The sequence below is a fragment of the Lissotriton vulgaris genome, chromosome 5 (assembly GCF_964263255.1).
Source record: "Lissotriton vulgaris chromosome 5, aLisVul1.2, whole genome shotgun sequence".
NCBI lineage: Eukaryota > Metazoa > Chordata > Amphibia > Caudata > Salamandridae > Lissotriton > Lissotriton vulgaris.
Window position 1 is genome coordinate 1,231,995,185 of NC_141693.1, and position 23,965 is coordinate 1,232,019,149.

Here is a 23,965-nt window from a genome sequence, read left to right on the forward strand (position 1 = left end):
GGAGTCCCCCAAAGATCGTACACAAGACAATCAATCACAATGAAAAGGAAACAAATAGAAAAGCACTTATCTGGCTGCGGGAGCAGCGAAGAAAGAGGAGGAAGATGATGAGAAGTCCGGTTATATAGTGATGATGGACAGCGTAAAAGGACTATGGACTATTGTTACGCAAAGAGACTCTTGGGAGTTGTTGTTTATTTTTTGTTGAACATTACGTCAATGCTTTATGTTTAAAGCATTTTTGTTCTTATTATATCTTTTCCTAAGCTGCTGTGGAGTCTTTATGTTAATAAAGCGAAGGAAGATATAGCATAATCTGAAGCCTCCGGTCCGGACATAGAATTCCCAGAAACAGGAGCCATAATGAAACCGGAGCGGTCAAATTGATTAAGGGGATTCTCTTGAGCATTTCATTTAACTAATTTAAACAAGTATTTTTTTCATGAAGGCGGCAAAAGGAAAGTTCAGAAAAATGTTCAAATCCACCGTAGCAAAGAATATGTTAACATATTCATGCAAAGTAGTAAGGGTGGAGTCTTACCTCGGCTCTCATGCGCTTTGCTCGCCTTGCGGGCATACATGTGTCCGGTGGTTGAACTAACTGCCGCTGAGGAATATCATGAGGCTTGTATTCCTTATCCTTTGTGTCAGGGCTGAAATCCTGCTTCTGCAGACACTGTAGAGGATAGACACAAGACCACTAAAGGATGCTTTAAAGTATGATGCTCACAGTTCGTTTGAGGGAAAGCTCTTAGCAATTATCAAGTAAAAATAATGACAGTTCGGTTAGCAGGTCTTATTTTTTAATTGATTGTTTTTTCAGTTAAAGATTCTGATGCATACAGAAGTCAGGACTGGTTTGGAGGTAAATTAAAATTAACACAAGTAAGAAATAAAAACCTATGCTGGTGAAAAGGATGTATGCTTCAACATTCTGCAATGCTTTAAAAGTATAACTTTCACAACAAGATAAAGCACGGCAGCAGTTTAGATTCAAGAAAGGGAGACTGTTCAGTCCCTCTGCAAAGCACCATCTTTCTGTAAAGCACCATCTTTCTGTAGACAATCAGTGGGAGCAATTATACACAAAACGGTACTTAGTGAACACAGCTGTTGGCTTGCACGGTCACAGACAATGCTTCCGAGTCTTTTCTAGCTGCACAAACAGGCACTGAAAAGGAGCAAAAGCTTAGTCCATGCTTGATAGAACCCACATGTAAAAAGCCACAGCACCATCACTTTCAATCGCACAGACTGAAGCTCACAGGGGGCAGGGATCTCAATCGAAAACAGAATCAAGATGCAAAAATCTTTGTCAATAAATACAAATCTTTCATTCACTTCTCCTTCTGGATATACGTCTGATGAAACCTACACGAAGTAATGCCTAGTCTGAATTCACCTAAGTCTACTGGTTCCAAACATATATTTCTGCCTTCAACTGAGGTTTTACAACTGGGATATGAACATGCTTTCCTCGCACTAAATAAATCTTCCCCATTCATGAAATTAAGAACAGTCTGTATTTATTTATTCAAAGTTTTATATAGCGCAAACAAGATCCTTACAGATATCAGAGCGCTTCACAATGACAGGGTAGGGGCAGTAGGAATGAACAGGGGTAATGGGAGCAATGTAGTAGTCACTAACATGAAAAGATAATAATAACATACATAAAACATATCAATATACAGTCAGGTAAACAGGTAGTATAAGACGGCACAAGTCATTGATCCCACTACAGAGGTGTTCAGGTACACTTTGGGTGTGTGGAAGGCTTATACCAGTGTTTTAGTATAGAGAGAGCACTGAGTGGGGGCACCGGGAGGGTGAATCAGTGACCCAACGTGTATCATATATTGTAAGAGAGTAGCGTAGTAGTGTCTCCATCAAGTAGAGGTATAGTGCCAAAGGACAAGGTGAGCATTGACACAAGGCAATGCAGAGTCTCTGATCCAGCACCTATAAGGTTCAGGAGATCTTGGCCAGAAGGATGGTTTTCACCTCTTTCTTGAAGAGTGCAGTGGAGGAGATACGCCTGGTTTCAGGAGGGAGCGCATTCCAGATCCTGGGTGCCATTCCTGAGAAGGAGCGCATGTAAGTTTTCTCTTTCCGGAATCTATGGGGTTTCAGGAGTAGATTTTTTGAGCTTCTATTGGATCTCGAACCTCCTGATATAGACAACTTTTGAGCGAGGTAGTTGGGTGCATTGTGGTGCACGGCCGCGTGTGTCATAACTGCAATTTTTATTTGTATTCTGGCTTCAAAAGGCAGCCATTTTAGGGACTTTAAGTCTGGGGAAATATGCGAATGTTCTCTTGAGCCAGTAATGAGTCTTGCGTCAGCGTTCAGGGAGGCTCTTAAGGGTGCTGTTGTGGAAAGCGGGAGTCCGCTGAGGGCCACAATTCCGTCGTCTATTCGAGGGATGACTAACGCTTGTACAGCAGTTTGGAAGTCTTCAGTAGGGAGGAAGGGTTTAATTTTCCTCAGTGTGTTGATTTGGAAATTAGCTGCTTTTGTGGCTTTGCTGACGTGCTGCTGCATGTTGAGCTTGGTGTCTAGTGTGATGCCTAGGGATTTCGCTGAGTCCAAGATGGTGGGTTGGACATTGAGTGCTGTTAGGTTGTTGAGCCATGTTTGGGTGGTGGAAATTTTCGCCGGGGGTGAGATGAGAAGGAACTCAGTTTTCAGAGCATATAGTTTGAGGTGATTATCGGCTAGCCAAGATTGAGTGTTAATAAGCGTGGAATTCAGATGTTTGATATCTTCCGGAGATTGAAGCTTTAGGTACAGTTGTGTGTCGTCGGCGTACATATGGAATTGGACATTAGAAGCTTGGAGCAAGGTGGCGAGCTGGCACGCCCCAAGTCAGACTGTTTTGGCTACTCTTGCCAAATACATAAGCACACTAACCAGAACTTCTGAAGTTGGTCAGTTTGAGCCAATCATGCTCAGTTAAATCTTGAAATTTATAACCCAGAAATTAGGTTTTGATTGGTAAATGGCATAGAAAGGGAAATGGGTGAATTCTGCTTAAGGTGAGATTTATCAAACTGTCAGACCTGCATGTATATCGGTCATGTTTCTTGCAAAATGAGGCAGCAGACCGCTTCCAAAACATGGGTGATGGAACAGCTATCCAACTACAAGGTTAGGGCAAGGTGGGTTTCAATAACGGGGTGCATTTAATGGCTTTTGTAATTCTTTATCCAATAAGCACATTTTTGTGAACACTAGTTTCATTGCAAATAACAATGAGTTGTAAAAGCCTTAATTCTCCACTAAAGGAACTTTCACAATTTTTGCTTCAGGTGGACTTGGCCCTTCTTGAGATGAGAAATTAAAGTCAAGCAACAGGTACCTCAAATGTTTTTGTAGGTGGGTCAAGATCATGCAAGGCATTTTCTAAAACATTAAACCGTTTCAGTGTATCTAACAGTCTGTTTTATACAGAAAAGTAGTGTATACAGGATCAGAGCTAAAAGCTCGGATGTCGTAATTAACTGCAAAGAATCCAGCATAACAGAAAAGCGCACAAAGCTGTGGCACGGAAAAAGTAAAAAAAAAAAAAAAAGACAAATCCAAAACGTCATACTATGTACAAAGACCTGGACTGACTACCTGCATCTAGGAAACTCCTTTAGATTCCATTAGTCTACCTAATGCTATGAAAGTCTGTTTGAGGGGTGCCACACTGTTCAACAGTACCCAAAAAAACACCCTTTATAATACTAGGTTGACCTGAAACCAGAGATCTAAGCAGGTTCAACGTGAGCTGAAACAAGCATCTAGCACTGGAATGTACTTGGGAACAATTTTGAAAGGAGTCAAAAATATATGTGGTACTGACTTGCCTTAGCTGGAATAAGGACATAAGGACTAAGTCGATAAACCAGTCTCCCATTTGACCATCTCCCCATATTAATCAGTAATGGAATATTCTGGTAGTTCAAGAATGACTCGGAGTACTCAGTACAAAACCAACAAAAAGAAAACCTTTGGATGGGAAGATGAACCAAAAAAAAGTTCAGAATCACAAGGCTATACAGTCACGTCAGGAAGTTTGCTTTTTCTAGGTATCGTCCTCTCCTTTGCTCTAGTGTTGGACTCGCTGCAATACTCAATGCTTTCACAAAAATTCACAAAGCCATCCACAGTATACCAAATGCACATTTAACAAGAGGAAAAGTTACTACAGGCAATTCAGAGATCTGCAATGCAGCTACTTTGAGATCAATTACACTATACTGCCTGGTTTCACATTCCAGGACCGATTAACAAGTGGCTCCCACAGTTTAGGAAGTGGCGTTTGCTATTGCTATTCTATTCAGTATGTAGGCATATAAATGTAGATCCTAAACAGAAGGTAAACCGGTTAGTTACTTGTAATCCTAGTCTCCTCTGTTGAAATCGTTAGGTCATAAGCAACTCTTATTAACAGAGGAGAAGTTGGAAAGGGTTTAGACAAGTCAGGATACTACATTTTTCCTTTGCCTCAGGAGCAATTAAGACTCCTTCACTGGCTCCCAGTCCAAAAAAAAAAAAAAAAAACAAGGAGGGACTGCATTTAAGTCTTTAACCCCTTGTATGCTTGTGACGGAACCACTCCGTCACAAGCCACGGGTGAGCTGTGCTTGTGACGGAACGGTTCCGTCACGGCCCGCTCGGCGTGCCTGCGCGGCGCGGATTTCGCGCAGCGCTGCGCGTTCCATTGAGCGGGCGCATTCGTGACGGAACCGTTCCGTCACAAGCACAGCTCACCCACGAGCCATGACGGAGCGGTTCCGTCACAAGCACGTGACCACCGCGCGGCCGCCCTACCCCCTTAGCGCTGCGGCGGAATAGTTGCTGCAGCGAAGGTGTTAAAGCTATTCACCACATTGGACCAGACAATCGTAAAAATTCACCAACTCCATATGTCGTCGATGCCTACTTTCCACAGACGTCTTACTGTTTCTAGACTTAAGCAGACTTAATCAGTTGCCAAATCTTTCTTGGTCAGTGTGGGAAAACCTTTTATTCTCTGCAAGATTCTCTTCTTACTGAATTTCAGAAATGCCTTGAAGACCTGTATTTTTAGGAATATATATATATATATATATATATATATATATATATATATATATATATATATATATATATATATATATATATCTCTCACCAACAGCAATTTCCACTATGGACAGCTGTGCAGTCTTTGTATAAAATTTCCTGCAAACCCATTCAAGGCGTTCGTGAGATTTTTCCATAGTGGAAATTGCTGTTGGTGATAGTGTGCAGGGCTAAGTTTTTATTTTCGTTCCTTCACAGCCAGCAAAATAAATAAATTATATATATATATATATATATATATATATATATATATATATATATATACACACACCAGTATATTTTTTTTTTGAAGGCCTAATTCAATTTGGCAAATGGGGTCTGCAGGTAGGCTACACAAATTATTTCTTAACTGTTTTCCAAGAAAAATAATTATTTGCATATGTTTATATAAAAATAAAAGACTGCAATAGCATGGATGAGCTGTACTATTCAATGATCATAGCTTCAATTAAGATTGCAAACAGGAGAACTAAACATACCAAAGGAGAAGCTTCATGTTTCTGATAAAACAATAGTTTCTTACCGTCGGTGTAGTTTTGAAGCTTGAAGATCTTTCTGGATTCACTATGCAGTGCATTATTCCGCGGTCTAGTGGTTGGGTCCGGAATCGTAGTCTTTTCATTCTTTTTTTTTTCCCGTCACCCAGGTGCGTGTCGACGTCCCACCTTTGGTGTACTTCCTGTGACGTTGGCACCCTTCCTGCGGAAGCTCCCACCTTTGGGCGCCATCTTCGGATTCTTTTTTCTTGTTTTTGTGTTCTGTTTGCGAATCCTTTGGCAATGTTCAATATTTCTTCTCCAGTAAGATTTATCCGCTTTGTCTTTCAAGGTGTCCGTTTCTGTATTGTCCTTGTATTACCACCTGCTTCTCCAGCCTCATCTTTCTGGCGGAGGTGGGTGGGTTCGCTAGTGAATCCAGAAAGATGTTCAAGCTGCAAAACTACACCGACAGGTAAGAAACTATTTGTTTTGCAGCGTGAATCTTTCTGGATTCACAATGCTGTGCATAGACTTTGTAGCAGTTTTTTAGGTTTGTGGCGGCTGGGTGGAAGGTGAGCGTTGGTTGTTGAATATGTGTTGAAGCACTTTCTGTCCTACCTGTGCTTCCTTGTTCATTTGTATATCCACACAGTAGTGCTTAGTGAACGTGTGCACTGAAGCCCATGTTGCTGCCAGGCATATGTCTTGAATGGGTGTGTTAGCCAAGAAGGCTAATGTTGCCCCTTTTTTCCTGGTAGAGTGGGCCCGTGGTCCCTCTGCTAGTTCTTGGTCTGCCTGTTTGTGGCAGATTTGTATAGTTTGTGCGATCCATTGTGCGATGGTTCCCTTTGTTATTAGTCTACCCATGAAACTACTTGCGAAGGACACAAAGAACTGTTTCGTCTTCCTGTGTTCCTTTGTTCTATGTAGTGCATTACTGCCCTGCTTGCGTCCAGAGTGTGCAGTGCCCTCTCTGCGCGAGTGGTCGGTTTCTGAAAGAAGCTTGGTATTTGTACTGTCTGGTTGATGTGGAACCTTGACACCACCTTTGGCATAAAGTGAGGGTCAGTTCTCATTACCACCCTATCATTGTGTAGTTGGATGTAGGGTTCTTGTAGCGTTAGCGCCTGTAGCTCGCTCACCCTGCGCAACGAGGTGATTGCCACCAAGAAGGCTGTTTTCATTGTTAGCATTTGTAGGGTGGCCTTATGAATGGGTTCGAAGGGCGCTTTCATGAGCTCTGTTAGGACTAAATTGAGGTTCCATGCCGGTGGTGGCATCCTCTTTGGTGGTGCAATCCTCTTTGCCCCTTCCAGGAATCTTTTTACTATCTGTGAAGTAAAGAATCTCTTCCCTGTTTCTCCTCTTGTGTATGCTACTATCGCAGCCAGGTGTACTCTTAGCGAGGATGAACTTAGTTTTGCCTTCAGTAGGTGCGTGAGATATGAAAACAAGTTACGTACCTGTAACTTTGGTTCCCCAGTATTGGTAACTTTCATAGATTCCCATGCTTTGTATCATTCCCCGTCGTCGGAATGGGAGCCTCGGTAGTATCACAATCATAGAAACAAAAGAGAAAAAATAGGCATAGGCCTCATCTCCTTTTGTATCCTATCACCATCTTAGCCGTTGTGCAAACCGCCACTATCTCTGTAAAAAGACTGAGCTTTCCCAGGGGAGGAGAGTGGGCGCATGGGAATCTATGAAAGTTACCAATACTGGGGAACCAAAGTTACAGGTAAGTAACTTGTTTTCTTGCCCCAGTATTAGAACTTTCATAGATTCCCATGCTTTGTATCAGAGTAGCTAGCAGTAATAACCAAGACACATTTTGTAGATACATGGCATCACATAACCATAAAGCATATAAACCTATAGCATAGCAAACAAGAAAACAAAATGTGCTCACCAGGATGGAGGGCTTGTAGGGAAAGCTCACCTCTCAATGGAACAGATTCCGCAGAACTGCTTGACCAACAGCCGCGTCGTCTCGTCCTGCAGACTCCAGGCAGTAGTGCTTCGTGAAGGTATGTGTACTGCTCCACGTTGCTGCCCTGCATATGTCCTTAATGGCGACTCCAGAGAAAAGTGCCACCGACGATGCCACAGACCTTGTGGAATGTGCACGGACTTTTCTGTCCAAAGGCTTTCCCGCCTCCTGATGGCAGAATTGAATCGCACTGGAGATCCAGCGGGAAATACCACTCTTTGCCAAAGGAAACCCCTTCTGTGGTGCGCTGTAGGACACAAACAATTGGGATGATTTCCGAAAGGGTCGTGTGCGCTCTAAGTAGAATTTTAAGCATCTTTGAACATCCAAAGAAAGTAATGTGCGTTCCGCAGGCGTTGAAGGGCGCGGAAAGAAGGACTTTAAAATCAAAGGTTCATTCAAATGGAACTCAGACGGCACCTTAGGAATACATTTTGGATTGGTGCGAAGGATAAGTACATCTTTTTGAATTGCAGGAATGGATGCACTACGGAGAGGGCTTGAAGCTCACTCACTCTTCTCGCTGATGTTAGAGCTAGGAGGAGGGCAAGTTTCCAAGACAGGAATTTCAAGTCCGCCTTGTGCACCGGCTCAAACGGAGCTTTCATGAGTTGAGCCAGGACAAGATTGAGTTGCCAAACTGGTGGAGGAGGGCGAACTGGAGGATACATTTGAAACAGGCCTTTTAAGAATTTTTTATCAATCCTAGAGGACCATAAGGAAGGGCATGAACTGCGCCTAAACCTCGATATGGCTGCAAGATGTACCGTAACAGATGAATGCGCCAACCCAGACTTTGCCAATGATAGTATATATGGCAAAAGCTGATGAGGTAGAGATTTGTAAGGTTAGTCAAGTCAAGTCAAGTCATAGGATTTGTATAGCGCACTACATACCCAGAGGGTTTCAAGGCGCTTAGGAAGGGGAGGAGGATTACTGGTCGAATATCCACGTTTTAAGTTGCTTTCTGAACGCTAGGTGGTTATGGGTAAGGCGAAAGTAAGCGGGGAGTGAGTTCCATGTTTTAGCAGCCAGGTATGAAAAGGATCTGCCTCCCATGGTGGTCTTGTTGATGCGAGGTACAGTGGCGAGGGCTTGGCTGGAAGAACGTAGTTGGCGGGAGGGGGTGTAGAAGGACAGTCGTGAGTTGAGGCAGTCTGGTCCGATGTCATAGAGTGATTTGTGTGCGTGGGTTAGCAGTCGGAAAGTGATCCTCTTATTGACGGGAAGCCAGTGGAGGTCTTTAAGGTGACCAGAGATGTGTTCGTTGCGTGGGATGTCTAATATGAGCCTGGCTGAGGCGTTTTGGATTCGTTGGAGTTTCTTCTGGAGTTTTGCGGTAGTACCCGCGTAGAGGGTGTTTCCGTAGTCCAGTCGGCTCGTGACCAGAGCGTGGGTGACTGTTTTCCTTGTATCGGAGGGGATCCAGCGAAATGTTTTCCTGAGCATGCGAAGAATGTTGAAGCAGGATGAGGATACGGCGCTGACTTGTCTGTTCATTGAGAGTGAAGAATCCGGGATGATGCCTAGGTTCCGTGCGTGGTCTGTCGGGATGGGTGCTTTTCCGAGGGCTTCCGGCCACCAGGAGTCGTCCCATGCAGAGGGGGATGTACCTAAGATGAGGACTTCTGTTTTGTCTGAGTTCAGTTTCAGACGGCTTTGTTTCATCCATTCGGCAACTTCTTTCATTCCTTCGTGTAGGTTAGTTTTGGCGGTGCTGGGGTCATTGGTGAGGGAAAGGATCAGTTGAGTGTCGTCCGCGTAAAAGATGATGTTGAGGTTGTGTTGGCGTGCGATGGCCGCGAGGGGGCTCATGTATACGTTGAAGAGGGTGGGACTGAGTGATGATCCTTGTGGTACGCCGCAGATGACTTCAGAGGCCTCGGACTTGAATGGAGGAAGGCGGACTCTCTGGGTTCTTCCGGTGAGGAACGAGGTGATCCATTCGAGTGCTTTTCCTTGGATTCCGATGTTATAGAGGCGTTGTATAAGGGTGCTGTGGCAGACTGTGTCAAAGGCTGCGGAGAGGTCGAGGAGGATGAGGGCGACTGTGTCTCCATTGTCCAGTAGAATTCGAATGTCGTCTGTTGCTGCGATGAGGGCGGTCTCAGTGCTGTGTTTTGCTCGGAAGCCAGATTGTGAGGGGTCGAGGGATTTGTTGGCTTCGAGGAAGGCGGCGAGCTGGTTGTTGACAGCTTTCTCGATGACTTTGGCCGGGAATGGGAGAAGCGAGATGGGGCGGTAATTTTTGAGTTCGGTGGGGTCCGCTGTTGGTTTTTTCAGAAGGGCGGTGAGTTCAGCGTGTTTCCAGTCTTCCGGGAAGGTGGCGGAGGTGAAGGAGCAGTTGATGACGTCTCTGAGGTGCGGTGCTATGACGGAGTCTGCTTTGTTGAAGATGTGGTGAGGGCATGGGTCTGTGGGGGATCCTGAGTGGATGGAATTCATCAGGCGGATGGTGTCCTCAGTGGAGATTGGGTTCCAGTCGTTGATGGTGTTCACGGGGGGGAAGATGATCAGCAAATGGTAGGGTGGGTTGGTTTCCGGGTTGGTTGTCAAAGCTGTTGTGGATGTCTGCAATCTTGTTGTGGAAAAATGATGCTAGGGAGTCGCAGAGGGTTTGAGAGGGGGTGATGTCGTTGGAGTTGGCCGAGGGATTGGAAAATTCCTTGACGATGTTGAAAAGTTCCTTGCTGTTGTGGGCGTTGTTGTCAAGTCGATCCTTGAGTGCTGTTTTCTTGGCTTTTCGGATCAGTTGGTGGTGAGTGCGGGTGGCGTTTTTGAAGGCGTCTTTGGTTTTAGTGGTTGGGTCTTTTTTCCAGGCCTTTTCAAGGGAGCGGCAGAGTTTCTTGGACTTCTTGAGATCATCGTTGAACCAAGAGGCCTTCTTGCTGCCAGGTTTGCTTTGCCGTTTTTTCAGTGGTGCTAAGGTGTCGGCGGTGTTAGATAACCATAGGGTGAGGTTGGCGGCGGCTTCGTTAGTGTTAGAAGAGGGGGCTGGGGAGTTTCGAAGGAGCGATGCAGAGATTTGGTCCGTGGTGATTTTGTTCCAGTTTCTTTGCAGGGTAGGATGGAGGTGGATGCTGGGTTTTGGTTTGTTATAGGTGAAGTGAACGCAGCTGTGGTCAGTCCAGAGGAGGTCCGTGGTGTGGCTGAAGGAGACATGATTGCTGGATGTGAAGATGGGGTCGAGTGTGTGACCTGCGATGTGGGTGGGGGAAGTGACTAGTTGTTGAAGTCCAAGGTTGGCGAGGTTGTCCAGGAGGGTGGTGGTGTTGCGGTCGTTGATCTTTTCAAGGTGAAAGTTGAGGTCTCCCAGGAGGATGTAATCTTTGGAGGGGAGCGCGTGTGGAGTGATGAAGTCCGTGATGTCTTCACTGAATTTTGCGCGGGGTCCTGGTGGTCTGTAGAGGAGAGTGCCTCGGAGTGTGGTTTTGGGGTCGATGTGGATCTGGAAGTGAAGGTGTTCGGAGTTGGCGAGGTTGGCGTCCGAGCTGGTTGAGATGCGGATTGATTTCTTATGGACGATGGCGATTCCTCCTCCTGTGTGGCTGGTACGGTCTTTGCGAGTGATCTTATAGTCTTCAGGGATGGCAATGGTGATGTCTGGGGCGGAGGAGGCGTTCATCCATGTTTCAGTTAGGAAGGCGACGTCTGGAGAGATGGTGTCTAGTAGGTTCCATAGGTCAATGGCGTGCCTGTGGACCGATCGGGTGTTGAGAAGGATGCATTGTAAGAGGTTGGGGTCGGGAGTCTGATGTGTGGTTGTAGCTGAGATGTTGTCGGTGCCGCTGAATTTGCAGGAGTAGCATGAGAAAGGTCCATGGGTGCGTCCAGGAGCGGCTTGGACGCAGTTGGGGGTGCGACCGGGGTTAAGGGCTAGGAGGGAGGCGGCATCGTAGGTAATGCGGGAGGGCTGGATAGCGCGAGGGGCAGGGGGACTGGCGCTGGGCGCGGTCCAGGCGCAGACAGGCGTAGACGGGCTTACCTTTGGCGCACCTTCGGCGCGGCTGGGGCGCGGTCGCTGCGCGTGAACGCTGCACGTTAATTCAGTGGGCATATATGGATGGTGGAGGGGGAGGGGCGAGGGCGTCTCAGCTGGGAGGCGGGGCGGGCCACGAACGATCTTGTCTCTGACACCACAGGCAGAACCTCTTCCATTTAGCCTTGCAAGTTTTATTAGTGCTCGGTGCTCGGGCCTGGGACAAAACTTCTTTACATTCCTGAGAAAGATTCAGATGACGGAACAATCTGTGCTCAGGAGCCACGCTGTCAAGTGCAGTGATTTCGGATCCGGATGGTAAACTTGTCCTTGATTCCTCGACAATAGGGAAGGAATTGGTCGCAAGCGAATTGGATGAGTTTGGGAGAGTAGAAGGAGTTCTGTGTACCAAAATTGCCGGGGCCAAGCTGGTGCAATGAGAATCATCTTGCATGGTTCCGCTTTCATTTTCCTGAGTATTAGAGGAATGAGGGGAATTGGCGGAAAAGCGTAAAAGAATGCGCCGTACCAGGCCATCGAAAGGGCGTTCCCCAGAGATTCCTGATGGTGAACCTTGCTTGCGTAAAACTGGCATTTGGCGTTCACCGGAGAGGCAAAAAGGTCGATGGTTGGTGTCCCCCAGACCGAGAACACACTCTCCAGAATAGACCGATTCAACTCCCATTCGTGATTCACATCTGTCTGGCGACTCAGGGCATCCGCCTTGACATTGAGAGAGCCTGCCAGATGTTCGGCTCTCAAGTTGATGTTGTGTAGAATCGCGTAATCCCAGAGCCTCTGAGCTTCTTTGGACAGAGTTTGCGATCTCGTTCCTCCTTGCTTGTGGACGTAGTGCATGGCCGTCGTATTGTTCGTCCGGACCAGCACTGTATGATGATTTTGGACTCTGGGAAGGAAAGCCTGCAAAGCCAAACGAATGGCCGTGAGCTCCAAAAAATGTATATGGCACTGACGCTGTTCTAGACTCCAGTGCCCGCTGACTTGAAGCTCTCGGAGCACCGCTCCCCAGCCTTCCAAAGAGGCATCCGTGATCAGAGGGGATGGTGAAACTCTGAACGCCAGACCCTGTGCGATATTGTCCTGCACTAGCCACCATTCGCATGCCTTTCTCATTTCTGGCGTCACCAACACCTTGTCGTTGAATGATCCCTCTGCTTGGCACCATTGTTTGTCTAGTTCTTCCTGCAGAGAACGCATTCGCAGCCTGCAATGAGGTATTAATGGTATGCAGGATGACATCGACCCGAGAAGGGACTTGTATTGTCGGACTGAAAGGCATTTCTTGTGGAACAGTTGGCGAGCCGATATGATCAACTTCTGTTGACTTTCTTCTGAAGGACGAGCTGTGCATTGCGTTGTGTCTAAAATGGCCCCAAGGAACCTTGTGGATCTGGAGGGCTGTAGAACTGACTTGTTTTTGTTCAATTGAAGGCCCAGGTGACTGAACAACTGAATGCAAGCCGAAACAGCTTGAGAGGTTTCCTTGAAAGATGGAGCCTTGACGAGCCAGTCGTCCAAATAAGGGAAAACCTCCAGGGATTGTTTTCGTAGAAAAGCTGCTACTGGTGCCAACACTTTGGTGAATATCCGAGGTGCAGACCGAAGGCCAAACGGAAGCACCTTGAATTGGAAATGGCTCTTTCCCACTGTGAATCGCAGATATTGTCTGTGAGCTGGGTGTATTGGAATGTGGAAATAAGCATCTTCTAAATCCAGAGACGCCAAATAGTCACCTGGGTTCAAAAAAGGAAGAATTTCTTGGAGAGTGACCATCCTGAAAGATAGTTTGATGAGATAAGTGTTGAGCTCTCGTAGGTCTAGAATGGGGCGCCAAGTCTCTGCCGTCTTCCGAACCAGGAAGAACCTGGAATAAAAACCTCTGCCCCTCAGAGAGGTACCGGTTCTGTCCGTGCCTTTGATTTGAATATTGAGTCTTATAAGATTGCGAAGAATGAGAGGAATATCTCTGTTGGGTGTTGCGTCTATATGAAGAGAAACCTCTGCCACGAGCGCCTTTAAATGGGACCGTACGGTAGTTGAGTGATCCCAAAGACTTCGCCATGTCCGTATCCTTTTTTATATTCTGCAGGGCATCATCAACATGCTTACCAAAAAGCATCGCTCCATCAAATGGGAGGTCCAGGATCTGATTTTGGGCCTCCTGACGAAACCAGGTGGCTCTCAACCAACCTTGGCGACGAAGCACAGCTGACCCTGCCAATGCTCGAAAAGCCGTGGACGCTATGTCCATAGCACAGTCGATAACTTCAGAGGATGATTTTTCTCCCTCCATCAGAACCCTCTTTGCCTCTTCTCTCGTGGAGTCTGGCAGTTGTTCCACAAACGGCTCCATGTCACACCACATCTGGCGATCGTATCTGCCTAGAATGGCGAGAGCATTTGCTGCACGAACCAGTAAGCTGGCCATGGAAGAAAACCTCTTCCCCACGTTATCCAGGCGCCTACCATCCTTGTCCGGAGGCGTAGTCAAAGGTGTTGATGGGTTCTTGGACTTGGTTTGAGCAACCTGTGATATCACCGAATCAGTCTTCGGCTGTCCAAGAAGACAAGCTGGACTGCCATCTGGAGCCTTATACTTCTTTTCCAACCTGGGGAGAACCGGAATCACCGTGGCTGGATTTTGCATTATCGTCATACGTTCCTCCCACACATGCTCAATAATCGGAATGGATCTGACCGATCTTCTGTACTGATCTTTAAAGTCATACAGGAAGCATTCAGACTCTTCCTTCGAAATTGGTAGTCCAAACCTCTTTGCAGCTCTCTCCATTAGGTTATGGAACCCCCCTATATCGACTGGAGGGGAAATAGAAGTATCCCGACCAGTGGTGTCTGGATCTGGAAACCCACTGTCTCCTTGATCCAAGTCTTGGTCCTGCAATGGATCAGTCAAGGGATCCATCTGTACATCATCCGAAGAGGTATCCTGCTGAATAGGAGAGGAGGGTCCGGGATCCGGTGTCCGGGAAAGGACCCTAGGAATGACCGTTGGTGATGTGAGAGACACCACTTGTGAGGGAGAAAGTTTGACTACTGGCTGCGCCTGCGGCAACGCCTGAGGTGGAAGTTGCGTAGACTGCTTTGACTGTTCCGAAGGAAACCTGTTCCTATAGTCTTGCAGCATCAACGGCAGGTCAGAAATTAAAGAGACGGGCATAGCCACCATGTCCTGCCCTAAACCAGGTGGACGTAGTCCTTGTGGAACATATTGAGGCATTCATTGGTCACATTGCTCATAGTATTCCTCCGTGTCAGTCTCTTGTAATTTTACATTTGAGTCTGAGGGACTGTAGGCATCCCCAAAACGGCCTTCATTTTCCTCATCCTCCTCCGAATCGTCATCCATAAGCATTGTCGGCAGATGTGTCGAAACTCTTCGAGGAGACGTCATCTCAGGTGTAATTTTCATCCTCTCCAGAGGAAATTGCAGTTTTTGACCCGTCGACGGTGCGGAGATAGATGACAGCATAGAAGACCTTGTTGACGGAGTCTTGGTCGTCGTCGACGGGATGCTCATCGACGGTCTCGTTTACGAACTAGTCATCACCATCATTGTCGTTGAAGTCGTTGTGGTCGTCGACGTAGTTTTCGCCGTCGACAATGCCGTCGACAGCAGCTTACCAGAAACCATAGTCTACGTTGAAGATGTTATCGTCAACGAACCGGGAACCTTGAACGACGACGAAGTCGTCGACGCTGAAACCGCTGATGGAGCTAAGGAAGCAGTGGGAAGTTGCCCAGAAGTAATAGTAGTCGACGTACCTGATGTTTTTGTCGTCGACGGACGCTGTTTTTTCTCAGGCACGGTCCCTGGAGTGCCAGTAGAGTGTTTGTCACTAGTCTTTTCCTTTTTGGACGGAGGAGAAGAGATAGAAACCTCCTTTTTGTCCTTAGAGGCTGTAAGTAATCCAGCAGCCTGTCCCTGCCTCTCCTTTTCACTTCCGTGAGGAGATTTAAGGGGACTAGCCCTCCCAGACCTGTCAGAGATCTTATGAGGGGCCTTAGAAGGGGGCACAGCTGAAGAAGAACCAGGAGGAGACCTACCCCTCTTCTTGGATCTGTGAGAGGAAGCCAGAGATGTCGAATCCTCTTCATCTGATGAGAACCTCCTTCCGAGTCTTCATTTTTTGCAGCCAGGTCAAAAGCCGTCCCTCTCTGTCACGAAGTGTCTTAGTAGAGAAGGTTCTACAAATTTTGCAGTCTGTGGCCTTGTGGTCAGGGTATAAGCAATAGATACAGCTTTCATGCTTATCTTCCACAAAAAGACGCTTTTTTCCACAAGACGCACAGGACCTGAATAAGGCCTTCTTCTCCTTGTCAGACATGTCCTGATTGAAGTTGAAAAACTTGAAGAAATAACAGTTAGAATGAGAAAAACTGAGCAGAGCTCAGTGGAGACTCCCTAGCACAACGTGCGGTAGAAAAATCTGAGGCTCTGGGCTCTCTCAGGAAAGTTCTATGGGGTGAGGCTGCTCTGATTGGTCCTGACAAAAGTTTGGTCTCTTTTGCACAAAGAGGGTGATAGGATACAAAAGGAGATGAGGCCTAGGCCTATTTTTTCTCTTTTGTTTCTATGATTGTGATACTACCGAGGCTCCCATTTCGACGACGGGGAATGATACAAAGCATGGGAATCTATGAAAGTTCCAATACTGGGGCAACTTAGCACCGTTGATTCCCTTGTCATCTTGTGTAGCTTTTTCTTGCTGCACCATTGTGTAAACCTTTTCCATTTTGCCACATAGCACTTTCTTGTACTAGGTCTCCTTGCCTCTCGTAGTACCTGCAGGGTGCTTTCAGGTAACTTCAGGTGTGCAAACTCTGTCTTCAGGAGCCATGCTGCTAGGCTGAGGCTCTCTGGCTCTGGGTGTAGTACTTCTCCGTTTTGCATGGATAGTAAGTCTTTCCTTTTCCCGAACTTGTGGGGTGCACCCTGTGCCATTTCCATTATCTGAGAGTACCAGGTCTGCCTGGCCCACTGCGGTGCCACAAGGATCAGAGTCATGTTGATGGTTCTGCACTTGTTGAGTACTCTTGAGTATCAGAGGTATCGGGGGGGGAAAAGCGTAAGCAAATGTTTGACCAGCTTATCCATAGGGCATTCCCCAAGGACCCTTCCCCTGATTGCCTGGATGCGAAGTTTCGGCATTTTGCATTCTGGCGTGTTGCAAATAGGTCTATTTTCGGTGTTCCCCACTCCGAATAGCCTTTGCGTTTCCAGTGTATTGAGCTCCCACTCGTGGGAGGCCGATGTCTGTCTGCTGAGCCAGTCTGCTTCCACATTGTCCTTACCTGGTAGGTGTATGGCTAGCAGGTCTATTTTTAGTGGGATGGCCCATCTCCATATCTCCTTGCTAGGTTCGATAGCTGTGCCGATTGTGTTCCTCCCTGCTTGTTGATGTAGAACATCGTTGTTGAGTTGTCTGTCTGGATCAACACTCTCTGGTTGTACAGTTTTGTCTGGAAGGCCTTCAGGGCGAGGAACACTGTCTTTAGTTCCAGGTAGTTTATGTGTTTGACCGCATCCGCTGGAGTCCACAGACCCCTCACCCAGAGCTTGCTCATGTGAGCTCCCCATCCCTTCTGGGATGCGTCGGTGGTGATGGTCACCGTTGGGGTCGGTGGTGTCAGGCTTCCCTTCCGTTATGTTCTCTTTGTTCCACCACAACATCTCCTCCTGCACTGTGTGCGTTACAACCACTAGATCATCTCAGGTTCCTGTAGCTTGTGACCATTTTTCTTGCAGCCATTCCTGGAATGGTCTCATGTGGAGCCGTACATTTGGGACCAGATGTATGCAGGAGGCCATCATGCCCATGATCTTGCTCGCTGTCCTCACTGTCAGAGCACGCCCCTTCTGGTAGAGGCGCATCTCCTTCAGCAGGGTCTTTGTTCTCTGGTCGCTGGGGAACACCCTGCTCTGTATGGTGTTGATCTCTGCTCCTAGGAAGATTTTTACTTGCTCTGGTTCCATTGAGTATTTCCCCCAGTGAATGGAGAATCCCAGGTCCGCCAGTGTACTTGTCACGCGCTGTGTGTGTTCTTTGCATGTTCTGTGTGAACTTGCCTTTATTAGCCAGTCGTCCAGGTAAGTGTATACATGTATCCCTTCCCTCCTTAGGTGCGCTGCCACTGCTGTGAATGCAAAAACCACAGTTGATGGACAGAATGCAGAACAATGTCATACATTCACCCCAGTACAGAGATCTGGGCCTAAATCCATCGTTTTTCTGCACTCCACACCACCCCAGTTCAGACATGGCCATATGCAAATCAGTCTGACCCTGTGCCTCATGGGAACAGTCCAGCCCAAACTGCCAATCCATGCCTTCCCTGGACCGGAAACAAGCTTCAGAGGACCGGTTTCTGGCATTCCAGCCGTCTTCAGCCCGGCTTGCTTGAATCCAGTGGTGTGGAGAGCATGGGACTCACGTCTGGCATACCCATCCCGCTCGGAGTGACAAATGCAAAAATGACAGTTGTGAAGACCCTTGGTGCGGATTTTAGTCCGAATGCTAGGGCTGTGAACTGGTAGTGATCTTTGTTGATGATAAATCTCAATAGATGCTTGTGCTGCCGGCTCATTGAGATGTGCAGGTAGGCATCTTTGAGGTCTATGGTGGCCATGAAGTCTCCGCTTATCTGGGGAATGACCTCTTGTCTTTATGTACTTGTTTAGGAACCTTAGGTCCAGGATGGGTCTCAGTGTTTCGTCCACCTTTGGTACCGGGAAGTAGGTAGAGTACACTCCCTTGTTCCTTTCTCTGTATGGTACTGGTTCGATGGCCTCCTTTTGGAGGAGTTCCTTCGCTTCCTTTTGAAGTAGCTCTTGCTCCTTTCCTGACAGCGCCCTTCTTTTTGGTTTCATGTTTGGCGGTGTCTTTTCCAGTTCTATGCAGTATCCAAACTGTATGATGTTGAGTATCCATTTGTCTGTGGTTATCTTCTTCCACTCCCGGAAGAAATGAGTTAGCCTGCCTCCTACTGCTGTTATATGTTTGTTGATGTTCTGGCCGTGTAACCCTGTGCTGGTCTTGTTGTGCTCCTCCCTGGCAGGAGTTTTGTGGGTGGGAACGGTGGGTTGTTGGCCCCCTTTTTTATTTTGTCCACGTCCGTTCGCCCTCCCGCGAAAGGACTGGCCCCTTTGCTGGTAGTGCCAGGTTTGTTTTTGATGTCTTTGTTGTGTTTGGCTCTCTCCTTGGTGAGACTGCTGGAAGGGCTGGTGTGACATTCCTGGCTGGTCCCCCCCCTCCCCCCCCCCCCCACCCCCCCCCCACCCCCAACCCCTCTTCCGTTCGGTCTCTGCGACTGACTACCCCTTTTCGTCCCCCTGAATATTAAGGCCCCAATGGACTTTGCAGTTTTGTTTTCTTTTTTGATTGAGGTAGGTGAGTTTTTCATACACTGGCGCCCCAAACAGTGTCTCCCTATTGAACGGGGTGTTCAGAATGTTGTGCTGCACCTCTGGTTTGAAGCCGGAGATCCTGAGCCAGGCCTGCCTTCTCTCCGTGATTCCCATCATCATCAGCCTGCTGGACGTGTCCGCTCCGTCCAGGGCTGTTTTGAGGCAAGAATTTGCCACATTTTTTCCCCTCTTCCACAAGGTTTGAAGCTCTTTGTTGGTACTCGTCTGTGAGGTGCTTGAGCAGCTGTCCGATCTCGTCCAGAATTTGGTACTGGTGCCTGTACAGCTGTGCGTTCGAGTTTGCCATGCGCTAGTGCAGGTCTGCATTTCTTTCTATCTTCCTCCCAGTTAGGTCCATCCTCCCGCTTTCCTTGTCTTGTGGTGGCCCTGATGTGGTTGGCACATGTGCCCCCTTCCTGGCGGTCGCCGCAATAATGGAGTCCGCCGTAATTGATCCTTGGATGTAGGGAGGGTCCTTAGAGGAGTGTTAATACTTCTTCTCCGTCCTCGGCGTCACTGACCTGCATGTTGCCGGTTCTTTGAATGCCTCTTTCCCCTGGGCCATGACACTCTCCAGCATGGGGATGTACTGGCTCCTAGTTTGTGTGGGGAGCAGGGTCTCCAAGAAGAAGTCTGCTTTTGGTTTTTCTTCATCCAGCTTGACTCCAAAAGCTGTTGCCGCGTTCTAGATGACCATATTGTAGGCCCCAATGTCATCTGGCGGCGAAAGCCTCGAAGGGTACGTGTCCACGGCCTCTTCTGGGCATTCGGTGTCGAGGTCCTGCCACTCCAGGTCCTGTGTCCCCGAGGATATTGAGCCGAGGATCGTCCGCTGATAGTCGTCGCCCTCCTCCTCGTAGTAAAAGGCTTCTTCCTCTGGATTTTCCAGAATCTCGGGGCTTTTCGATGGCCCTTCGGCGTCGAAGTCCTCCTCCTCATCTATTTCGATGACCAGTGCCTTTGGTTTCGACTGAATTGAGAATTTCTCCTTTTTCTCGTCGAACTCCTTTTTCCTTTGCAGGATGTTATCCATCTCGGCCTGAAGCTGTCTTTTCTTTCTCTCCATTTCGGCGGCCCGCTCTGCGTCGAATGGTTCAGCTGTTCTCTTCGACGTCAAAACGGGCTTCGGGTCATTTGTCGACGTCTAAGCGACCTTCATGTCCTTCTCTCTCGGAGCCGAACGTTCCTTTTCGGGGACGTGCTTGGACGACCTTGGCTCGTCGCTGGTTTTGCTGCCTGGGAGTCCTTTTCGAAGGAGTCGCTGGGCTGTTTGTCCTTGGATGCAGCTGCGGCAGTCGAAGTTTTTGGCGCCGGTGCTCCCTTCGAGGACTTACGACTCTGATTTTAGAGAGTCTGGCTCAGACTTTCGAGGGTCTGTCGGGGCTGTAGGGGCCGTCGAGTCTCCTACCTCTTTAGAAGTCTTCTTATCGGTCTCTACCACTGTGTAGGCGTCGTCTTCTCCGGCGACGTCGTCTTCGTCGGTCGAGAGCTCCAGGTCTCGAAGGGACGGCGGTTGGCCCTTGCCCTGCATGCTGTAGTTGGCCCTTCTATGTCGCTCTCTAACCCGGAGAGTCTTCGGTGTAAAGGCGGAGCAGTCGTTGCAGTCCTTGGTCTCGCTGTCGACCGGTAGGCAGAGGTTACAAACCGGGTGCTGGTCCTTCTGTGCGTATTTGTGGTGGCAGTTACGGCAGAATTTAAAGGGTGTCTTGTCCATTTCTTGCCTCAGGGGGCCCCCTTTGTGCGCATTCTCCGTTGGACGTCGAAGTTCTCCTTCTTCGTCGTCCCGCTCAAAGGTGTAGTTTCTCGTAGTCTTCTCAATCCTTTTCGTTCAAAAATCAACTTTTTGGCGTCTTCTTTTCTCCAAAATTCTGGAGCCCTTTTGGGAACGATCCAGACCCAACAGCGGAAAAAAGAATCTGGAGATGGAGCCCAAAGGTGGGAGCTTCCGCAGGAAGCGTGCCAACGTCATAGGAAGTACACCAAAGGTGGGACGTCGACGCCCACCTGGGCGACTAATAAAAAAAAAAAGAGAGATATAAGACTATGATTCCGGACCCAACCACTGACCGCGGAATAACGCACAGCATAGTGAATCCAGAAAGATTCACGCTGCAAAACTAAATTTCCATATCTCTTTTTTACGGCTGCAGTTTCATTGGTTCACAAAACAGGTCATAGCTCAATGAATTTAAGCTGTATCCTCACATTAGGTGTGACTTAGTTATGAAGGGGGCTTAGAACTTGCTGTGCTACTGCCCTGTTTGGCCACATTGTCAGGGCTTATATTTGTAATAGGAGATTCTCTACATATCTGGTGTGAATCATAGGTGGTTACAATAGGTTATCTGAGTTTCTAACTTCTCAAGTTGCATTAAACCCAATGCGGCTTGGTTTTCTAATGCAGAAGGATTTAAAAAAGCAGAGGAAAAAGGGAAAGGGTGGTGGGAGGCTGGCCAGTAATAGTCAAGAGAAGACAGATCTGAGCAGGTGAGCTATAAGCCTCTTTCAGACAGTGGAAGCAACTTTTGTTTTTTGAAAGGGAGTTCTTCAGGGCGCATTGCACTGCTGACTTCCTTCCTATAAAATCGTTGTTCTTTAGTCTAGGGAATGAAGGAAGGTTCAAAGAGTCACATATTGAGGGTTATCGTTGTGAAAGACTTGAAAAAAAGGGGGATTTGGTATATGGAAAATGCTACTTACCCAGTATGCATCTGTTCTTAGCATGTAGAGCTGTAGAATATCATGCTTTGCATAAGATCACCATCTAGTGTTGGGTCTGGATGTTTGCCCTTTGTTTTTCTGGAAGAAGTTCTCCCTAGTCACAAGGTAGGGGACTCCTCCCTTAGGTGATAGTGTGCATGGTCATTGACTCATCTTTAAATTATTATCCGCAGAGGGTGAGAGAATGGAGTAGTAGTAGTACTAAAGAATAGAGATGTCCATGCGCAAGTATGTATAGTAGCACAGAGAACTACGGCACTTACAGGTACCCGGGGAGGAGGGTGGGGGCATGAGATTCTACAGCTCTTCATGCTAAGAACAGATGCATACTGGGTAAGTAGCATTTTCCGTTTGAGGCATGCGAGCTGTAGATCACATGCTTTGCATAGACTATACAGCAGTCTCCCCAAAGCGGTGGCTATCCTGTAACCATTGGAGTTGTCTGAAATAACGTTTTTACTACTGCTTGACGCACATTAGCTTGTTGTCTTGCTAACACAGACACAATAGTGTTTGGTGAATATGTGTGATATAGACCATGATGCAGCTTTGCAGATATCCGTAATAGGGATAATCCCTAAGAAAGGCATAGTAGCCCCCAGCTTGCAAGTGGAATGTGCTCTAGGGGGTACTGTGATAGCCCTTTTAGCTTTTTGATAACAAATTTGAATACATTTAACAATCCTCCTAGCAATTGCTGATTTGAAAGTAGGATTGCCCTTGTGAGGTGGTGAAAAAGTGACAAAGTTGTTTCGTTTTATAAAAATGATTTTGTTCTTTCAGTGTAATACAAAAGAGCTCTTCTGACATCTAAGGTATGTAGAGCTCGTTCTGCAACAGAGTCAGGTTGAGGGAAGAATACCGGTAATTCAACCGACTGATGTGAAATGCAGATACAACCTTAGGCAGGAATTTGGGGTTGATACAAATAACTACTTTATCTTTATGTAGCTCGAAAAAGGGTTCTGGGGCAGGTGTAAGTCTTGGTGGTATTACACTTTTTAGCCCTTCCATAAATGCTTTGATGATGGGTACTCGAAATAACGATTACCAATTTTGAAGGTAAGCAGCTATGGCAGCGAGATGCAGTCTGATGGATGCATAGGCCAATGCTGACTGCTGTAAATGTAATAGGTAACACAGTATGTCCTGTATTAAAGCATCAAGAGGGTTGGTGTGATTGTTATTGCAATATATAACAAAATGCTTCCATTTGGCTGCGTAGCGTGCCCTTGTGGTAGGCTTTCTGGCCTCTATGATAATGTTCATACAGTCTGGAGGAAGGTCGAGATAACCAAAACTATGACTTCTGGAGCCAGATTGAGAGGTTCAGTTGTTTGGGAACTGGGTGTTTTATTTCTCCATGGCTCTGTGTGAAGAGACTGTGAGTTAAATGTAATTTTTGGTGTGGTACCAGAGAGAGAGTTCCAACAGGGTTGTGAACCTGGGTTGACGTGCCCATGTTGGAGCCACTAATATTAGCGCGAGTGAGGTTTGCCTGAGTTTCCAAATCACTGATGGAATGAGTAGGAGAGGGAGAAAAGCATAGGCAAATTTCCCTGACCAGTTCATCCAGAGAGCAGTGCCTTTGGACAACAGGTGTCGATAGCTGGAGGCAAAGCTGTGGCATTTTGCGTTTTCGGGTGTTGCAAACAGGTCTGTGTGAGGGACTCCCCAGGCTTGAAAGTATGGATAGAGACCTTGAGGGTGAAAATCCAAATTGTGTATCTGATAACTTTGCCTGCTGAGGAGATCCGCAATCTGATTGAGGACTACTAGGAGATGTTCTGCTAGGAGATACATTTTGTGGTGAATCGCCCACCTCCAGATGTCTTGGGCTCAGTGGGACTGTTGAAGAGTGTGTGCCCCCCCCCCCCCTGCTTCTTTCTGTATGTAATACATAGCTGTTGTGTTGTCGGTTCGGACTAGTACAGCTTTGCCAGACAGGTGATCTTGAAACGTTTTGAGCGCTAGAAAGATTGCCATGAGTTCTAAATGATTGATGGGAAGGAACCTTTGCTGTAGGCTCCACAGCCCTTGCACTGTGTGTTGTTGAAGAAGAGCTCCCCATCCAGTAAGAGATTTGCCTGCTGTCAACACGGTCTGTGGAATCAGGTCTATGAATGGCCGTCCTTTTGACAGGTTGTGTGTGTTCCACCACTGCAGAGAGCGATGAGTATGGCTGCTTACCAACACTAGATCGGTTAACAGACCATGTGACTGGTTTCAATGACTGG

At 47.3% G+C, this 23,965-nt stretch overlaps 1 protein-coding gene across 2 annotated transcripts in view; it reads right to left on the minus strand.

Annotated features, from left to right (window-relative positions):
* The window catches only part of KDM5B (lysine demethylase 5B), an 856,576-nt gene that overhangs the window by 617,930 nt on the left and 214,681 nt on the right, over positions 1-23,965 (minus strand). For both annotated transcript variants that reach the window (XM_086923073.1, XM_086923072.1), the window contains one exon: positions 542-676. In XM_086923073.1, coding sequence (XP_086779199.1) covers positions 542-676 — 135 coding nt within the window. The remainder of the gene's footprint in view (positions 1-541; positions 677-23,965) is intronic.